General features: G+C 44.6%; 1 protein-coding gene across 7 annotated transcripts in view; it reads right to left on the bottom strand.

Annotated features, from left to right (window-relative positions):
- The window catches only part of CDC42BPB (CDC42 binding protein kinase beta), a 219,580-nt gene that overhangs the window by 140,670 nt on the left and 58,433 nt on the right, over nt 1–20,477 (bottom strand). For all 7 annotated transcript variants that reach the window (XM_089661355.1, XM_089661354.1, XM_089661351.1 and 4 more), the window contains exons 2-4: nt 15,848–15,939; nt 4,646–4,729; nt 2,825–2,920 (exon numbers count right to left, since the gene is read on the bottom strand). In XM_089661355.1, coding sequence (XP_089517481.1) covers nt 2,825–2,920; nt 4,646–4,729; nt 15,848–15,939 — 272 coding nt within the window. The remainder of the gene's footprint in view (nt 1–2,824; nt 2,921–4,645; nt 4,730–15,847; nt 15,940–20,477) is intronic.

Below are 20,477 nucleotides of genomic sequence, written 5' to 3' on the forward strand. Positions count from 1 at the left end.
GCCTAGCTTATGATTTGTTGAGATACAGAGAGTCTTGTGGCACCTCTCAACAGCTTGCCATCTTCTCAAATGATGTACTAAAGCAATCTCTAGATGAACCCAAACACTAGATATTAGACAGATTAACTGCAAATTGTATATGTTGTGCTTTGACTTTATCCCCTTTAGCCCTGCTGACCATGACCTCTGCTTGAGGGTGTCTTTTGGTGGATAAAGCTCTATAGTAGGGAACATTATAAAGCTGGAAAAAATGAAGAGATACCAAAGTAGAGTATGACTGCCTACAGCAAATATTGCGCAGTGACATCAGATATTAATCCATGTGATGCTGGTAAATCCTGGATGTTCCTTGATCATATGTTAAACAAGAATTGTGCTGCTGGCACTGGGTTAACAAGGTGTGAGGTGTACATATAAAGAGGCACCAAACAATGCAAACTCAGGAAAAACATTCTGCTGAAAACCTTTATTTTCTGGAGGATAATAATCTTTTTAAGGCTATTTTTAGGGTTTTTTTTGTTCGGCAGGTAGGTCTGACCTCTGCCAAGCACCCTGCATACACTGGGGGGTAAAAGAGCGTAGTTTACCGAGTCTAAAGACTCTCTTCACACTACATGGTTGGGGATGGGACGGACATTGTCAGAAACGTTCAGAACACCACTGGCTAATTATTTCTAATATGTCTCCTAACGAGCCCCCATCCATCTCCTGCAAAGCTCATCCCCCGCTGAGAGTGTGGGGAGCAATGGGCAGAACATCGTCAAAGAAGCACATTACATTGAATGCAGGAAGGTCATAGCTGTGGGAGGGGCCATCAGGGGTCGGTACGTAGCTTCCTGATGGGCGGATGTCAATTTGGAGGATAGGGCATTCCTAAGCAGGCTTTATTTGCATGCAGACCCCGAGTAACATCCACATGTAATGCTGAGACTCCATGATTGAAAGAACTGAAATCCAATGAATGAAAAGTGGGCCAGGGACAGTCAAACTAGGAAGAGCTAGATCAGGGGTGTCCACACTTTTGACCTTCCTGGGCCACAATGGAAGAAGAAACAGAGCATGGCAGCCACACCTACCCACTGAGAGCTGCCGAAGTAGCTGTCGGTACAATTCACACTGGCTCTAATCGCAGGTGTGAATGTAGCCTATGTATGTGCTGTGTGGGGAGGCAGAGGAGGATGTCGTGGGGGGTCTTGGGGGGGGGGGGGTGGCGAACTGAAATCTGGAGGGGTGCAGCCTACCCCTCCAGCACAGTGGCTAAATGGTTAGCACTTCTGCCTGGCAGTACTCGGGTCATTGGTTCAAATCCCAACCACGGCACCACCTGCCTGGAGTTTGCATGTTCTCCCTGTGCCTGCGTGGGTTTCCTCCGGGTACTCCGGTTTCCTCCCACATTCCAAAGACATGCTGGTAGGTTAATTGGCTTCTCTCTAAACTGTCCCTAGTATGTATATGTATGAATATGAGTTAGGGACCTTAGATTGTACACCCCTTGAGGGTTAGGGACTGATGTGAATGTACAATATATATATGTAAAGCGCTGTGTACATTGACGGAGCTATATAAGTACCTGTAACAAATAATAAATAAATACTCCAGTCCACCCCTAGATCCGACCATGCAGCATTTACTTACCTGGAACCCCCGCATTGCCTGCTGCTGATGCTATTGCAAACATGGCATCCCCGGCATACCTCCAGCATGCATTTGCCGGGCTTGTCAATGCAGACTGCCGCGGTTGCTGTGATTGCAGGGCATTCCCGAGGTCCCTATAGATGTGCATGGGCAGGGCTTGTCTGTGTCGGCTGCTGTGCTTGCATTGCATCTGCGGCGTCCCTCCAGACAGGCTGGACCGCATGCTAAACTCTCTGGGACAGTATGCGGCCTACGGGCTGGACACTCCTGAGCCTGATGATGCTGGACATCCTCAAGCCAGAAGGCGGACTCTGACTTGCTGCAGCTACTACTGCTGTGAGAAGAGAGGGGGAGTCTGTGCTGATTTCTCCACTGCTACCAGGCTCATCAAGAGAAATGAGTACCACCTGACCATGAAATATTAAGGAGGAACTCCAAGAATTACTTTTAGAATGGACTGGAGACAGCGACTGTGTAAAGCAGAGGTGTTCAATATTTTGAAGAGCGAGGGCCAAATTAAATTAAATGGTTCCGATTTTTGAACTGGAACATAATGAACATTTTCCTCCTGCAGCCACTGAATGAAGCTGGAAGGGAGAAGAGGAGAATGCAACTTTTAGCAGTTGTAGTAGGAAAATGGTAAGGATCAGTTCCTGTATATGCTGCCCCCCTATCGAAGTGTAAAACAGAATGAGAAAAGGAGGCCGCATGGGCCCCCCGGAGCATGGGGCGGGGTTACCATTGCAACATCTGACACTACACCACTGGCTTGTGGGGTGGTAAAAACACATCTCAACTATGGGGTTTTATTGCCCCTCAAATGTAAACAAGCTCTTACTGCCCTGAGCCCCCTATAAGGCTGCTTTCACACTTATGCGCTGCAGTTTACCCGCACCTCGTGTGCAGCTTTCCTGTGTGTTAGCTGCACTTCGCCATAGACTTCTATTATATCCTGCAAGTGTGGTGCACTTTCAGAAAGCACACCAAACCAGCACAATATAATAGAAGTGTGCTTCCCTGGTCTGAGGTCAAGGGCCACATCAGAGGACTCCGAGGACCACAGGTTGAGCACCCCTGGTGTAAAGGGACAAGCAGTGGTTTTGAACTCCACTGATTAACATCATGCACACATCATGAGATTCTGTCCTGCAAAGATAAAACATGTAACGAACCAAATACAAATATTTACCAAGTAATTTTCATCCTGAAAGGCGTAATGTAAGGTAGTGATCCACTGACAGTCTCCATTCACCAGCACGTTCCTCTCTTCCCGGAAACAGGCCGTCTGCGGAGTATAAATTCATCAGATTAGTTCCTGATGCTATCAGGCAAACACAAACAGCTGAACACTGAAGGTGTACAAAGTCTACAACTGTACAGTGATAGATGAATGGTATGAATAGAGCTGGCCATACAGGTCTCCGTCTTTTCTTACAATTCACTTTTCAGATGTTTTGCTGTTACGGAATGCGGCTCACAATGGAGAGAACAAATGGAAACTCAGCCACTCCGTTCCTTAACCCTTGTAACCCTAGCACTGACATGACCCCTAAGAGGAGCCGACAACACTTAAAGGCTAATGACAACTTTTGCAGGGAAAAAAATGCACCCATACTGCTTAAAAGAAGAATTCCAGGTATGGATATTTTTACATAATTACATTGGTCCGCCTTGGATCAACATAACTATACATATACTATACATGTGGGATCGCTCTAGAACAGTGTTTCTCAACCTTTCTTCAGTCAAGACACCCTTTAAAATTATGGACAGTGTTGAAGCACCCCATTCTAAAATGTGAAAAACTATTCTTATAGTTTTATATAAAGCAGCAACATCCACACATATAGGTCTGCCAGCATTAGAGGCAATTTATTCTTCCAAAGTAAATACACCTTTGCACAATGGTACTGACTAGTATTCCAATGTTTCTCTTGTCCCTCAGTTTTCTCCATCACTGAGCTAATGTGCCCCAGCACCAATGGAAAGAGGCAAGGGAGGGTCAAACAAGGATGCTGTGCAGGCAACCGACATCCTCCTTATCAAATGATGATGTCATTGGTTGTCAGGATGCCGGTAGCTAGAAGGTTGTAATGGTGCACAATGAAAACCTGTGGCTTTGTTGTAACTAAAAGGCAGGCTTGTTCCACCCGCTGGCCTGTATACAAGTTTTGGACAATTTTTATACATTTTGCCAAGGCACCCCTGAAGAAACCTCAAGGCACCCCAGAATGCCTGGGCACCCTGGTTGAGAAAGGCTGCTCTAGAAGCTGAACTAAAAGGCAGACTTGTTCCACCCGCTGGCCTGTATACAAGTTTTGGGCAATTTTTATACATTTTGCCAAGGCACCCCTGAAGAAACCTCAAGGCACCCCAGAATGCCTGGGCACCCTGGTTGAGAAAGGCTGCTCTAGAAGTTGGAAACCACTGTAGTAATCCCCCCTACTCCAGTGATCTCCACTAGCCTCGGGGTCCTGTTCCAAGTGGATGTCCTGCTGCGGTTGAACACAGGAGGTTACCTGCACAGCACAGGCACCATTCAGAGAATGTTTTACATTCTTTCAATGAATGCAGTGTGTTCTCTGACTGGATGAGGTGGAGAAGCTGGGAAGTGACATTAATCACAAAGAACGGGGGTAGAAGTTCTGGATGACATGTTGTGACTTGTCTCCTTGATTCAGTGCATGATGGGTCAAACCTGCTGTGAACAGACCACTCCAAAATCGACAAACAGCAGAGCTTTTCTTGGATGCTGAAAAGTCTTTCCATACAATAATGTTCAACAATGGTGACCTGCATTACTGAGACATTAACCCCTGTGGTTCTGGTCCATATTGGCCCAGCCAGACAACTATTCCATCAGACAGTCATCCAACATCAGAAGCAGATCAGACAATGATATGATGCACATGACATTGTGCACGCCCAGAGGCGCTGTCACGTTCTGCTTCATCACGTCAGCTCGCTGCTTTCTTATAAAGACCCCCTAGATATGAAGACAGAGACTTACTTCTGCTCTCTTGAGCATCTCCCATTTGTTCAGGATTTTCATGGCGTATATACGCTCAGTGCTTTTCATTCGAACTACAGCAACCTACAAAAATAAAAGAGGAAAAAAAACATGATCATATCACATAGTTTATTAGAACTGTAAAATCAGATTCTGGCTTACCCAATATTCATTTTCATACAGAGTAGTAAAAAAAAAACACAAAAAACACAAAAAAAAAAAACCTTTAAAGTTTAACTTTATGAAATACTGTATTTTTCGCTCCATAAGACGCACTTTTTTCCCCCCAAAAAAGGGGGGAAAATGTTAGTGCGTCTTATGGAGCAAATATGGAGCGGCTGGTCCGGTATTTCCACCGCTGCCATGTCAGAATACCGGGCCGGCCACTCAGCTCTGCAGCGGGACCTTATGGAGATGACTGCTGACCTTTGGGGAGGGGGGGGGAGCGGGTACCTTAATTTGACAGGTACCCGCTCTTACTTCCGCGGAGTTGTTCTTTGACCTTACCTGTTCCTCTATCCAGCGGCGCGCTGTCTTCCCGGCTTCTGTAGTGTCGGCGCTGGGCTTGACAGCCGGGTGCCAAGTGCGGACGCGCAAGAAGCGGTGTTTTTTGTGAATGGTAAGGCGGTACCTGGGACACATGACAGATCCCAGAAGCCGCCGGACCAATCACAAAGCGCAAGTGCTTCTCACTCATGCGCACTGGGCACCCGGCTGTCATGCCAAGCGCCGACACTACAGAAGCCGGGAAGACAGCGTGCGGCTGGATAGAGGAACAGGTAAGGTCAAAGAACAACTCCGCGGAAGTAAGAGCGGGTACCTGTCAAATTCAGGCACTCGCTCCCCCCCCTCCCCAAAGGTCAGCAGTCATCTCCTGTACTGTCCGCAGTCTCTGGTCATCTCCTGTACTGTCCGCAGTCTCTGGTCATCCCTGTGCTGTCCGCAGTCTCTGGTCATCCCTGTGCTGTCCGCAGTCTCTGGTCATCCCTGTGCTGTCCGCAGTCTCTGGTCATCCCTGTGCTGTCCGCAGTCTCTGGTCATCCCTGTGCTGTCCGCAGTCTCTGGTCATCCCTGTGCTGTCTGCAGTCTCTGGTCATCCCTGTGCTGTCTGCAGTCTCTGGTCATCCCTGTGCTGTCCGCAGTCTCTGGTCATCTCCTGTACTATGTCTGCAGTCCAATAGTTCAGAATTTTTTTTTCCTGTTTTCTGCCTCCAAAAACCTAGGTGCGTCTTATGGTCAGGTGCGTCTTATGGAGCGAAAAATACGGTAAATAAAAATGGGTGAACAGGATTTTTACTGCAGAAGAGGCATGCTTTGTCACTTCTGCATTAAAGAATAAGTTCACCTTTTGACCAAAAAAAAAAAAAGCACTTTTTTTGCATTTATTATTTTTGGTTGCAGTTGCCTGTAAAGCATCTCCTGCAGACCTGTCAGTATATCCGCTTGCCCATACGGGATGTACGGGCAAGCAGATCTACTGACAGGAAGATTCAATAAACTACCACATCGCTCCAGAGCAGGCAGTAGCTGCAGCATTGGGAACATGTTACATGTTCCACCCTAAAAATGGGTAGAACATGTAACATGTTCCCAAAGGTGAACTTGTCCTTTAAAATTACCTACCCCCCTGTCTGTCCTTGTGCAGTGCCAGAGCCACCAGAAATCCCACGCATCCGTGGGAGTGACGTCATATCGGACCGGTCAATGAAAATGGACAGAAATTTACACATGGAAGCTGGCCGCTCAAGGAGGTCAGCAACTGGTGAGGAGCTCCAGGATGTCACATTGCTGAAGACAAGGTGAGTATAGATGAGCTTTAACCTCAATGTGACACGGAACAGTATTTTTATTCTCCAAAATGAATCTATACACATCCACAACTTGAAGATGAATTCCAGGTATGGAGATTTTACATTGGGCCAGCTTGGACCACTATGACTATGTATTCACCATATCTGGCTGATGCTCCTGGAAATCACTGAGGAAAGAATGCTTGAATAAAAGCATAGCATTTTCTGATTGGACCAGGTGGAGAGGTGGGGTGGTGATGTCACACTATCCCTCTCATCCAGAGAATGCTCAGCATTAACAGCAAAGCAAATTCTCAGAATGGAGCCCGTGCAGACCAGCTGATCTATTATCTGAATGGAGCTGGCCGACCGCTCAGCACGGGACCTGGAAGCTAGTGGAGATCACTGGAGCAGCGGTGTCTACTTCAGTGATTTCCAGCTTCAAGGGGCACCTGGCAGGTATGGAATATACATCGTAATATTGGTCCAAGCTGGACCAGTATAACCATTCATAAAATATTCATACCTGAAATTCATCTTAAATGGCTATGTAATTTAAAATAAGTTTTCTTCTGCCTCCTTGTGACATCTACCATGACCTACCAAACCTCTCCCCCCCCCCCCCCCACTACACATTGTTTGGAATGGGCAGTGCATGTTAGTTGCAGCACTGCTCTATGCACTCTACACATCCCATAGTCCCTAATCTATTTTCGGAGCAAGTAAGGGGTGGCTACATTCCTACATACAGTAGGACCATGGATAATGAATGTAGCCGTCCTCTAACAAAAGTCTGATCACAGCAGCAAAATTTGGGAGGCTGAAAGCAATAGAAGAGACCCTGAGTTAATATACAGTATACTTACATATAGAATTTTATTTTTTTTTAAACGAGACTTCACTGTCACTTTACATTCATTCTTTCTGCCATTCTTTTTGTACTGGATTCTAAGGTGTTCTCACGCAAGGGCCCATGTACACTGCAGCTGCTAAACTGACGTTCACGGGCTGTTCAGCGTTTTTTTTCAGCAGCCCCTGGACTCTCCCTAATGTTTTCCTATGTGTCCTATGTACACATCGTCATTTACAGGCAGTTGAGTTTACAGTCGTTTTTTCGAACGCACCAAACCTGCGTTCAGGAGTAGATTTTACTGGCGTATCAAATGGCAAACGCTTGTAAATGCGGTTAACCGCATTTATAAGCATTTGCGTTCGCAAACTTTTTTTTTTTTTTTAACTGTTCCATATCCAGATGCTGTCCGGAGCCTTTTTTCAGCAGAAATGCATGCAAAGCGTTTTCCATGTATTCAAATGGACCCGGTACACCAGCGCAGTCAGTTCCAGATTTCGCGTGAAGGAAAAAATGGTAGAACGTACCGCATTATGCTCGTGATGAGATCCATAGTGAATACAACCAGAAAAGACAGGTCATCTCAACACATACTGCTCTCTCTGCTTCTGCTCTCTCTATTTCTCTCAAAATGTCTGAAACAGTTAATTTTTACTGTTTTTCAGTGCATTCTGAGCATTTGAGAAGGTCTCCTGAGGTTATCTTTTAAAAACGCTTCTGAACACAAACACGCATAAACAGACGTTTTTTTAACCTAAGTTTTCCAGCAGTCAGTTTCCATCGTTCAGAAGAGTTTTCCCAATGCCCCGTGTACATGAGCCCTAAGAAAGTGTCCAGAATTGTGACCGGAATGTGAATGTTATGCCATTACTTACCAATGTCATTTTATCAGCATTGTAACACTACAGCAGTCAGAGGAGGTAAACTACACAGATAAATGTTTGTGAAGACCTAATCATCACACATTATTATAATAATACAGGATTTATATAGCACCAAAAGTCTGCGCAGCGCTTTACAATATAAATGTAGAAAGTACAGTTACGATACAATAAAAAAACAAGAGGATTACAAGGGCCCAGCTCATAAGAGCTTACAATCTAATAGGATGGGGCAAGTGGCACAAAAGGTTATGACTGTGGGGGATGAGCTGATGGAAGTGATAAATGTCTAGCTGGAGATGTGATAGGCTTCTCTGAAGAGATGAGTTTTCAGGGATCGCCTAAAGGCAGCCAGAGTAAGGGATAGCTTGAGAGTAGGAGAGGAACTGAGAGGACGGTTTGGGTGATATTTGGAGCCAAGATTGGTGATGTAGCTCGGGGCAGAGATGTGAATAGCTTTGTATGTTGTAAGGATTTTGAATGTAACTCGCGGGGCAACCAGAAGACAATAAATGGATTGGCAGAGAGGGGTGGCAGACAATGAGTGGTCGGTAATGTAGATGATTCATTTATGGTAGACTGAAGAAGGGATAGCCTACGGAGAGGTAGGCCTATGAGAACGGAGTTGCAATAGTCAAGGTGAGAGATAACAAGGGAGTGAATGAATAGCTGGGTGGTTTCATTAGTTAAAAAGGGGCGAATTCTAGAGATGTTACGGAGGTGAAGTCTACAAGCTTTTGGCAGATTCGATTTGGGGCCGAAAGGATAGGTCAGAGCCAAGGATTACACCTACTACCCTGGCTTAAGGGGGAGGGACTGATAGATGCATTACTGATCTTGATGGAAAAGTCATGCAGGAGGGCAGGCGGGGGTCAGCGGGGTGGGGGGTAAACATCAGCTCAGTTTTAGCGAGATTTTGTTTAAGGAAGTGGTGCAACATACATGCTGATATCAGTTAATAATCAGAGAGGAGACTGAAGGACTGAGGTGAAGAGTAGAGAGATATATTTGGGTGGCACCGGCATAGAGGTGTTATTTGAAGCCATGGGAGATTATCAAGTGGTCAAGAGAGGAAGTGTAGATAGAGAAGGGGTCCAAGAACAGAGCCTTGGGGACCCCTACAGAAAGAGGAAGTGGAGAGGAGACAGCTTCATAGGTAACACTATAAGAGCACTGTGAGAGGTAGGAGGAGAACTAGGAAAGAGCTGACTCTCGGAGACCGAGGCAGTGGAGTGTATTGAGAAGGATCGGGTGGTTGACAGTATCAAAGGCCGCAGAGAAGTCAAGTGGTAAGAGTACAGAGTAGTGGCCATTGGTTTTAGCAGTTAGTAAATCGTTAGTGAGTTTTAGCAGGGCAGTTTCTGTTGAGTGCTGCAAGTGAAATCCAGACTGTAAGGGGTCAAAAAGGTAAGAGTGAAGACGGTTGTAGACTAAGCGTTCTAAAAGTTTAGAGATGAATGAGAGCAGCGAGATGGGTCTTAAGTTGTCCAAGATGGTGGGGTCCAGGGAGGGCTTTTTAAGTAGCGGAGTGAACTGTGCATGCTTTAGGGGGAAGGTGCCAGTAGATGGGGAGAGATTGAAGATTTGCGTGAGAGAGCGTTGGATAGAAGAGGAGGGTGACTGTTATAGTTGTGAGGGAACAGGATCCAGGGGACAGTTGGTTATGTGGGCATCTGAGTATAGTTTGGTAACCTCTTCAGTAATAGCAGGTTTAAAAGAGGAAAGTGTTGACTGTGCTGTCAGACAAGGTATGTTGAGTGGGGAAGATATCTGTATAGTGGATGTGTCCTCACGTTTTGCATCAATCTTGTCTTTGAGGTAATTGGCAATCTCTTGGTATGCTGTGAGTTTGTTGGTATCCCAATATTCCAAAACCATGGGCATTAATATGGCTTCACTCTCTCCCCCTGTGTGTCTAAAACAGCCTCCACTCATCTAGGAAGGCTTTCCATAAGATTTTGGAGCATCTGGGGGAATTTGTGTACATTCCGCCAAAACTGTATTGGTAAGGTCAGGTACCAGTGTTAGATGGGAAGACCTGGCTCACAATCAGAATTCCATTACATCCCAATGGTGTTCAGTAGGGTTAAAGCCAAGGCACCCTTTCCAAGCCACTCAAGTTCCTCCACACCAGACTCATCAAACCACGTCTTTGTGGAGCTGGTTTTGTACATAGGGGCAAAGTCATGCTGAAAACAGAAAAGGAGAGGTCCTTTACCCAACTGTTGCCAACCAGGTTGGAGGTGCACAACTGTCCAAGGCCCTGCTCACACCAGGCCTATGGGGTGGTGTCCAGTAAAATGCAGTTCAATGGGCAAGGTGTGAACAAGCCCTGAAATGTATTTGGACTTTTGGAATAGGATATCCAACAAGCTCTTACACTTCTGAATTCGCTTGTTGCATACAATGTCCACATCAGTGTGGAAGCCAGAACAGCCTCTGAGATGAGGTTTTTTTTATTTAAACTTTCTTTGAAGGAAATCTGCATGGCAAAAGTGACCTTTCAAATGCATATTTTACATTTCCCACTCGCCTCTGTAAAAGGAGTACAAGACTCACTTCTGCAGGCTCTGTGCCACTCCCCCACCTCCTGCCAGAGCGTTAGACAAATATACAGAATCTTGGTGAAACCCAACCTGAGTGCTGTTCCTTCTGGAAAACATTTATGTGGCCTATGGAAACCTAACTTGAGCTCTCTTCCTCTTCAGATCTTTAACGTGTTACTAAACCCAGGACCTGGCATTCACTGTCTGATCTCCCACAGTACACACTACGTGGAAATGCAATTAATTTAGTCAATATAAACTGCTAAATACCTTTTCTCATCAGCATTTAGAGAAGTCTTGTGACCTAGCAGTGTTCAGACCAGCACTGGATAAAGCTTGTAGAAGGAGTTTTCTTTCTGCTCTAGGATGCAAAACCCCTGACCTCTGTCTGGACAGTGCTGATCACATGCACTCTCCCAAGAAAAAAGAAAACAAAACATCTCTAGCAATACACACCAAACTGAGCATGTGCAGAGTGCCTCCACGTATGTCTTATTAGGAGATAAGAGGGGGACACTGGAAGAAGGGGAGGATCAGGGAAGTCAGGATCAAACAGCATTTTTACACAATGCAGAGCCTTAGATTGTAAGCTCCACAAGCAGGGCCCTCCTATTCCTTCTGAACTGAAATGCATTGTAATTGTACTATATCCCCTTTATAATGTAAAGTGCTGCGCAAACTGTTGGCGCTATATAAATACTGTATAATAATAATAATATGTTTGTTCCTTAACCGCGTCCCAACCACACGCAATGTACTGCATACAGGTGGCCAGAGTAGGCAAAGCAGAGCACCCATACGTCGCCGCCTATTTCCGGGTTTCAGGCGCACGCATGCAAGCCCCCCAGCTGGCACCTGCTGTATACAGCAGGAGCCTATCAGGAATTCCCAGTCAATGATCCACAACTGGAACCTGCTGATTGGCTGTGTGCAATCACAGCCCAGGTCTTTGTGTTGACAATCAACACAGAGCTCTGTACAGAGAGAGCGATCTCTGTGTTTCTCATCTCTGCAAAGCAGGGATGAGAAACTTAGAGATCTCTTTGCAAAATTAGCACCCTTTACACATAGTTAGTCACACATTTAACCCCTTGATGGCCCTTGATGTTAAACGCTTCCCAGACAGTGTTATTGGAACAATTACAGTGTATATCATCACTGTATTAATGTCACTGGTGATGTCAGTAGCAGTTAGTCCCCCCCCCTAGCGTCAGATAGCCCGCCGCACTATTGCAGTCCCATTAAAGTCGCTGATCACTGCCATTAGTAGTATGCATACAATCATTTGTAGACGCTATAACTTTCACAATATACAAACTAATTAATATACACTTATTGGGATTTTTTTTTTCTATCAAAGACATGTAGCAGAATAATTATGAAGAAATCAGATTTTTTTAAATATTTGATTGGATATATTTTATAGAAAATAAAAAATATTGTTTTTCTTTTTTCAAATTTTCAGCCTTTTTTCGTTTATATCGTACAAAAGTAAATAACTCAGTGGTGATCAAATACCACCAAAAGAAAGCTCTATTTGTGTGAAACATTTGCGTGAAAATATTTTTATAAATTTTGTTTGGGTACAGTGTTGCATGAACACATAATTACCAGGTAAAGTGGTCCTAAAGGCTCAAGGTTTTTTACCTTCATGCATTCTATGCATGAAGGTAAAATACCATCCGTGTGCAACATCCCCCCACAGCCCCCCTAATACTCACCTAAGCCCCCTCTTGATCCAGCACTGGAGTCTCTATCCCCGGACTCCCTCTTCTCATTGAGTGAGACAGAAGCGGGAGCCATTGGCTCCCACTGCTGTCAATCAATGAGAAGAGAGAGGGGGCAGGGGACCTGAGAAGAGAGAGGGGGCAGGGGACCTGAGAAGAGGAGGATCCAGGCTGCTCTGTGCAAAACCACTGCACACAGCAGGTAAGTATAGACATGTATAGACAGGTCCAATCGCTGACAAACTCATCTAGACATCACCTCCGTAACATCTCCAGGATACGTCCGTTCCTAACCCCGGAAACCACTAAGCAACTTATTCACTCCCTTATTATATCACGACTTGACTACTGTAACTCCCTCCTCATTGGCCGACCTCATCGCAGGCTATCCCCTCTTCAGTCTATCATGAATGCTGCTGCCAGACTCATCCACCTTACTAACCGTTCTGTATCTGCCACCCCTCTCTGCCAATCCCTCCACTGGACTCCACTCAGTGTCCTCCACCCCTCTCTGCCAATCCCTCCACTGGACTCCACTCAGTGTCCTCCATCCCTCTCTGCCAATCCCTCCACTGGCTTCCAATTGTCCAACGGATAAAATTCAAAACACTGACGTATAAAGCCGTTCATAACACTGTCCCTAATTACATCACCGACCTTGTCTCTAAATACCACCCAAACCGTACTCTCCACTCCTCGCAAGACCTCCTACTCTCTAGCTCCCTTGTCTCCTCCTCCCATGACCGTCTCCAGGAATTCTCAAGGGCTTCACCCATCCTCTGGAACTCCCTACCCCAATCTATCAGACTATCGCCTACTCTGCTCACTTTTAGGTGCACTCTGAAAACCCATATCTTGAGGGAAGCCTACCCCGACCCCAGCTAATACTGGAATCCTCTACTCTTCCTACAACTCCATCCACCACAGCTAATTACCTCTTGTACCACTATCCCCTCCCTCCTAGATTGTAAGCTCCAAGGAGCAGGGCCCTCTAATCCCTCTTGTATTGAACTGTATTGTTGCTGTATTATCTCCCTCCATAATGTAGAGCGCTGAGCAAACTGTCGGCGCTATATAAGTCCTGTATAATAATAATATTTGTTATTTTTTCTATAAAAAAAAATAAACCTTTAGAATCACTTTAAAGTAGTGCAGTGCCGAACTGCAAAAAATGGCCTGGTCATAGGAGGGGTAATATCTTCCAGAGCTGAAGTGGTTAAAGGGGTCGGTATAGTAAAATCAGGCTTTTGATTGGTTGCAAGTGCTTCCTGCACTTTCATGTACATCAGCCAATTGGTAGTATACATCAATTGATTGTGCCCTTCCCTACACAGACACCTTTTTATGCCTTCTTTACTTCCAACATGTAGCAAAACCATTCAGGTGTCCTTGGAATGTTGGCAAGACAGACGTTTTTGTTGCACTTTGGTGCCAAGTGATAAGACTCCAGCACAAAATGTTATATGAAGTGTGTCGCAATCAGCGAGGGTGAAGCCAGAACCAAAGTGTTGATCAGACGTCCTCACCGGTGAGACATGAGACAACTCTCTGCTTGTATGCTTTACATTCCTGGCACTTTCCATGACCTAAAGATGACTCAAGTCCATAACCACATTTCACAAACACAGTTTTGCTGAAGCATTTCCTACAGGGCTGCAAGTTTTTTTGAGAGAGAAAACAGTGGAACCTCAGTCTTATTGCCTGGAAAAGTAGGTTTATGGATCTGGAATCCTGAGTTTTTTCTATATTTATTTTGTATAACTGCTATCATCTAATATTATGGTGGTTGTGTAAGTATGGAAAATCTGAACATTGGGTCACCTTGGGTTGTGATAGGGCCCCATACATCTAGAACTGAAGTGTCACACCATAATATTCACGTCCAGACACAAGTTTATGCCAATGATGGGCTATATACAAAGCCAACACATGTTGGGGATTTAACCCCACTCCGTTCATCAGAGCTTGAAGAAATTAAGGCTTGAGAAAAAGTCGGAAGTGACGAAACGCGTCAGTTTCGTGACGTCAGGACGCATAACCGGAAGGAGCAACGCCGCCATCTTTGTTGTGGGAATTTGTCTGTTTGGACTGATGGAACAGGATGGACGTGTTGTCAATGTAAGCTACTAATAAAATTTATATTTTACTTGTACACTCCACTAAATCTTGTCCTCTCTGCCTTACGAGGAACGGGGAAGACTCCTTTGGATTGACTCACAAGGGGAAAGTTGTATATTGGATATACTCTTTGGATCCTGGAATGTTGGAAAATGTTTTTTGAGACTGCAAGAGGGTATCTTGGATTTAGAATAACAAATTGAACATCTCATCACGCTTGGAAGATTGAATAGTGTGGACATTGGACGTTTGGACTTTGATTTTGAATTTTATTTGGGACATTTGGTGAATACTCTGAATGATATGTTTGTATTATATTTGTAAATTTGGAAGTAAAGGAAGGGTATTAGGGTAGGGATTGAAGAGTATAAGAAAAGGTTTTTGATAATCTAAGAAGGTATAAAGGACTCCAAAATTAATGAATAATTGGGTGCCAATACTATGCTTTGTTTAGGGAATTAAATTCTTGAGGGACTGCAGTTCCTTCCTGCAAAGAGTAATATATTTCTTATATTACTTTTTTACTTGCCTGTACCACCAATCTCTATTCCCCTTGGAGAGATTTTCTTCCTGTGAGTTCACATAGGCAGAATTGGTTAGGCCTTATTCACAGATTCTATAAGGTCAGGGCTGCAGATTTCCAAGACCAAAATCAGTAGATTCTTGTGCAGGAATCACAAGTGGTTGAGGACAGCTGCAGCCAGGAAGCCTCTCAAAGCAATGACAGGCTGTCCACATATATCAACACATCTAGCAGTTACCTGCAGCCATGAACAGATGACTGGTCCTGGACCCAATCTGCCTGCATCCAGGGCCAATCATTTGTCCCTAGCTGCAGATAACAGCAACAGACAGCCATGGCACCTGTCATTCCATTGTACAGTCTTACCGGCTGCACCTGTCCACAGTCACTTCTGATTCTAGCCGCAGGAATCTGCTGTCCAGACCTTTTGGGACATGTGAATGAGGCCTTAGGGAAAGCCTTCTGGTACCCACTGCTACATGTCCTGCAGCCTCCTGGGTAACATCACAAGTCCCAGTAGGCAGCAGGATCATACAGCCATTCACAGTGCTAGACAAGCTTACGCTAGTGCAGCGGGGAGCAAACAGTTGTTCCTCAGGAAGCCACAGCTGGCTCCCATATTTAAGATGGCAGCCCTGGGGACCTGCAGCAGTAAGAAGGAATGCAGCCCTGGAATCCACTACCTTACCCCCACTTCCCCAATAAAAAAAAAAAAAAAAAAAAAAAAAAAAAAAAAGTATGACTTAAGGCAACAGAATCCTACTTACCTCTCCAAATGCTCCCCGACCGATAACTTTTATAATCTCAAAGTCATCCCGATGAAGTTGCATTCCCTTCAGCAGCTGGGTGAATGGTTTTGCTGTGAAAAAAAAAAACACAAAAATTAGATTTAATGTATTTAAAATAAAATACTATACCCTATTATCCCAGCAATGTGGACTGCCATTTAACCACTTGTGTACCAGCCTACTTCTCTGTTATTGAAATCTCAGTGCTGTGATGGCTTGACTGACAACTACTCTGCCATACAATACTCTACCCAAATTTTCTTTCATTTTTTGAGAAAGATCACATTTTCTTCTGTGGTAATAACTAAAATTCCAATTTACTCCAATTTATTTCCATACCATGCCTTTTTCACTCAACAGGTCTAGAATTACCATACTGCTTGAACAAATCAAGTTCTAGAGACAGAGACTGCTGACATAATCCAAGAGATGGCCAGAGACTGCTGACATAATCCAAGAGATGGCCAGAGACTGCGGACATAATCCAAGAGATGGCCAGAGACTGCGGACATAATCCAAGAGATGGCCAGAGACTGCGGACATAATCCAAGAGATGGCCAGAGACTGCGGACATAATCCAAGAGATGGCCAGAGACTGCGGACATAATCCAAGAGGTGGCCAGAGACTGCGGGCATAATCCAAGAGGTGGCCAGAGACTGCGGACATAATCCAAGAGATGGCCAGAGACTGCGGACATAATCCAAGAGATGGCCAGAGACTGCGGACATAATCCAAGAGATGGCCAGAGACTGCGGACATAAACCAAGAGATGGCCAGAGACTGCGGACATAAACCAAGAGATGTGGCCAGAGACTGCGGACATAAACCAAGAGATGTGGCCAGAGACTGCGGACATAATCCAAGTGGTGGCCAGAGACTGCGGACATAATCCAAGAGGTGGCCAGAGACTGCGGACATAATCCAAGAGGTGGCCAGAGACTGCGGACATAATCCAAGAGGTGGCCAGAGACTGCGGACATAATCCAAGAGGTGGCCAGAGACTGCGGACATAATCCAAGAGGTGGCCAGAGACTGCGGACATAATCCAAGAGATGGCCAGAGACTGCGGACATAATCCAAGAGATGGCCAGAGACTACGGACATAATCCAAGAGATGGCCAGAGACTGCGGACATAATCCAAGAGATGGCCAGAGACTGCGGACATAAACCAAGAGATGGCCAGAGACTGCGGACATAAACCAAGAGATGTGGCCAGAGACTGCGGACATAAACCAAGAGATGTGGCCAGAGACTGCGGACATAATCCAAGTGGTGGCCAGAGACTGCGGACATAATCCAAGAGGTGGCCAGAGACTGCGGACATAATCCAAGAGGTGGCCAGAGACTGCGGACATAATCCAAGAGGTGGCCAGAGACTGCGGACATAATCCAAGAGGTGGCCAGAGACTGCGGACATAATCCAAGAGATGGCCAGAGACTGCGGACATAATCCAAGAGATGGCCAGAGACTGCGGACATAATCCAAGAGATGGCCAGAGACTACGGACATAATCCAAGAGATGGCCAGAGACTGCGGACATAATCCAAGAGATGGCCAGAGACTGCGGACATAATCCAAGAGATGGCCAGAGACAGGCCATGTTATAGGATTGGTTGGAGACTGAGGACATAATCCAAGAGATGGCCAGAGACAGGACATGCTATAGGATTGGTTGGAGACTGGGGACATAGGTCAGGAGACAGTCATAGACAGGAGACATAACACAAGGTTAGAAATCACTACTATAACAGAGCAATAGGAAAGCACTGATTAGTGTGTGCAGGGGCCCCAAGGGACACACAAAAAGTGTCAAAGGGGTGCATGTGGTCCCTGGGTCATAGAAGAACCCCTGATGGATACATCATGATGCTGGTCTGGACTGTGTGTAGGGTTGCTTCAGGAAGGGTACTAATCTAATTATAGGAGTTCCCCTTTAAAATTCAAGGACCTACCGGTCTAACATATAAAGCCATAATTTTGTAAAGTCATTCTCCTTTTTCAGCAGAAAGGACATGGCTCAGTCTCCAAGGAAACACCATTTGAAGCCTTCTCTCTTGTACATTAAATCACAGTAAAATGGACTTTTTTCATTCCTACAATGTAGGCAATATTGACAAAACAAAAAAACCTCTCTGAATATTAGGAAAAAATAAAATGCAGGTAAAAAACCTACCCAATCTTGCAAGATTAAACATTCTGATGACAACTGTCTGACCAACAAGACTGTAAACACGAAGACATTCATGCATCGGTCATCTTTAAACAGGAGTCTGCCTGACCCAAACATGAAACTATACAGCTCTATAAAGACTTTTGGAATGTTTACAGTTCTCCTTAAAGGACAGAGTGTAAAATTCAGAGGTAAAGGGGAACTTAATCCCCAAACCCCCCTCAAAAAAAAAAAACAAAAAAAAAAAACTGGGGCAGTAAAATAAGGAGGCTGAGCCACAGTTTTACTGCCCCCTGACCTCTTGCCTGAATAAGGGCATGCAGCCAATCAGGGCTGTACAGATGCTGCAGCCATGCCAAATATTAAACAGCATATCGCTTTCAGCCAGTGGTACTGCCACCAAACATGCCCCATTCAAGTGAACAGGGCCGCATCGCAAATACATGTAGCACAAACGTTTGTGGCATTCTGAGGATTAACCTCCCTAGCGGTCTGATTATGTCCGTATTTCTGTGCTCAAAGCTGTACATTTTTTTGCATGGAAATGTATTTTTTTTTATTGTAGGCCTGTAATTTTTAGGAATAACTCACTGAAATCTGTCCGAACAAGAGTCTAGTAAACATCCCGGGTATGATAAAACTTGAAACACGAAATCATAAATTATAATTGAATAAATAATCATAAAAAATAATATAATAATAATAAATGTAATTCAATAATATAATCAAAGGAAAAACACTAAAAATTTTAAATATTGCACCAAGTTCGCACATCACTGAGCAAAGTCGCAAAATCGTTTTCAGTGTCTGATGAGGAATTTCCCCCACGAATCATTATCACTCAATTCTGCAAGTGGTTCTGATTTACTATCGCTGTTCTCTAGCAGGTCTAAAACCGATTTTGACCTAAAGGGTCCAGTTATATTCTGTGTATCCAAGAAAGAATCCAGGACTTTCCTACAGCAATCCACTGAGCTGGCCAGAACCAACTCTTGAGGGAGTCTATTCCACATTTTCACAGCTCTTACTGTGAAGAAACCTTTCCGTGTTTGGAGATTAAAATTCCTTTCCTCCAAACGTAAAGAGTGCCCCCTTGTCCTCTGTGATGACCTCAGGGTGAATAACTCTACACCAAGTTCACTATATGAACCACTGATGTATTTATACATGGAGATCATATCCCCCCTTATGTATTATACGTGGAGATCATATCCCCCCTTATGTATTATACGTGGAGATCATATCCCCCCTTATGTATTATACGTGGAGATCATATCCCCCCTTATGTATTATACGTGGAGATCATATCCCCCCTTATGTATTATACGTGGAGATCATATCCCCCCTTATGTATTATACGTGGAGATCATATCCCCCCCTTATGTATTATACGTGGAGATCATATCCCCCCCTTATGTATTATACGTGGAGATCATATCCCCCCTTATGTAGTATACGTGGAGATCATATCCCCCCTTATGTATTATACATGGAGATCATATCCCCCCTTATGTATTATACATGGAGATCATATCCCCCCTTATGTATTATACATGGTGATCATATCCCCCCTTATGTATTATACATGGAGATCATATCCCCCCCTTATGTATTATACATGGAGATCATATCCCCCCCTTATGTATTATACGTGGTGATCATATCCCCCCTTATGTATTATACGTGGAGATCATACCCCCCTTATGTATTATACGTGGAGATCATATCCCCCCTTATGTATTATACGTGGAGATCATATCCCCCTTATGTATTATACATGGAGATCATATCCCCCCTTATGTATTATACGTGGAGATCATACCCCCCTTATGTATTATACGTGGAGATCATATCCCCCCTTATGTATTATACGTGGAGATCATATCCCCCTTATGTATTATACGTGGAGATCATATCCCCCCTTATGTATTATACATGGAGATCATATCCCCCCCTTATGTATTATACATGGTGATCATATCCCCCCTTATGTATTATACATGGAGATCATATCCCCCCTTATGTATTATACATGGTGATCATATCCCCCCTTATGTATTATACATGGAGATCATATCCCCTCTTATGTATTATACATGGAGATCATATCCCCCCTTATGTATTACACATGGAGATCATATCCCCCCTTAATCTCCTCTTCTCAAGAGAGAATAAATTCAGTTCCTCTAATCTTTCCTCATAGCTGAGCTCCTCCATGCCTCGTATCAGTTTGGCTGCCCTTCTCTGTACTTTCTCCAGTTCCCCAATGTTCTTTTTTTGTGAATTGGTGCCCAAAATTGAACTGCATATTCCAGATGAGGTATTACTAATGATTTGTACCGGGGTAATATGATATCTCTCTCTCTGGAGTCTATACCTCTTTTAATACAAGAGAGGATTTTTCTCGCTTTAGAACCCCCAGCTTGGCATTGCTGC

This window comes from Staurois parvus, unplaced genomic scaffold (genome assembly GCF_062004578.1).
Source record: "Staurois parvus isolate SC_StPar_1 unplaced genomic scaffold, SC_StPar_1.0 ptg001329l, whole genome shotgun sequence".
Classification (NCBI taxonomy): Eukaryota; Metazoa; Chordata; class Amphibia; order Anura; family Ranidae; genus Staurois; species Staurois parvus.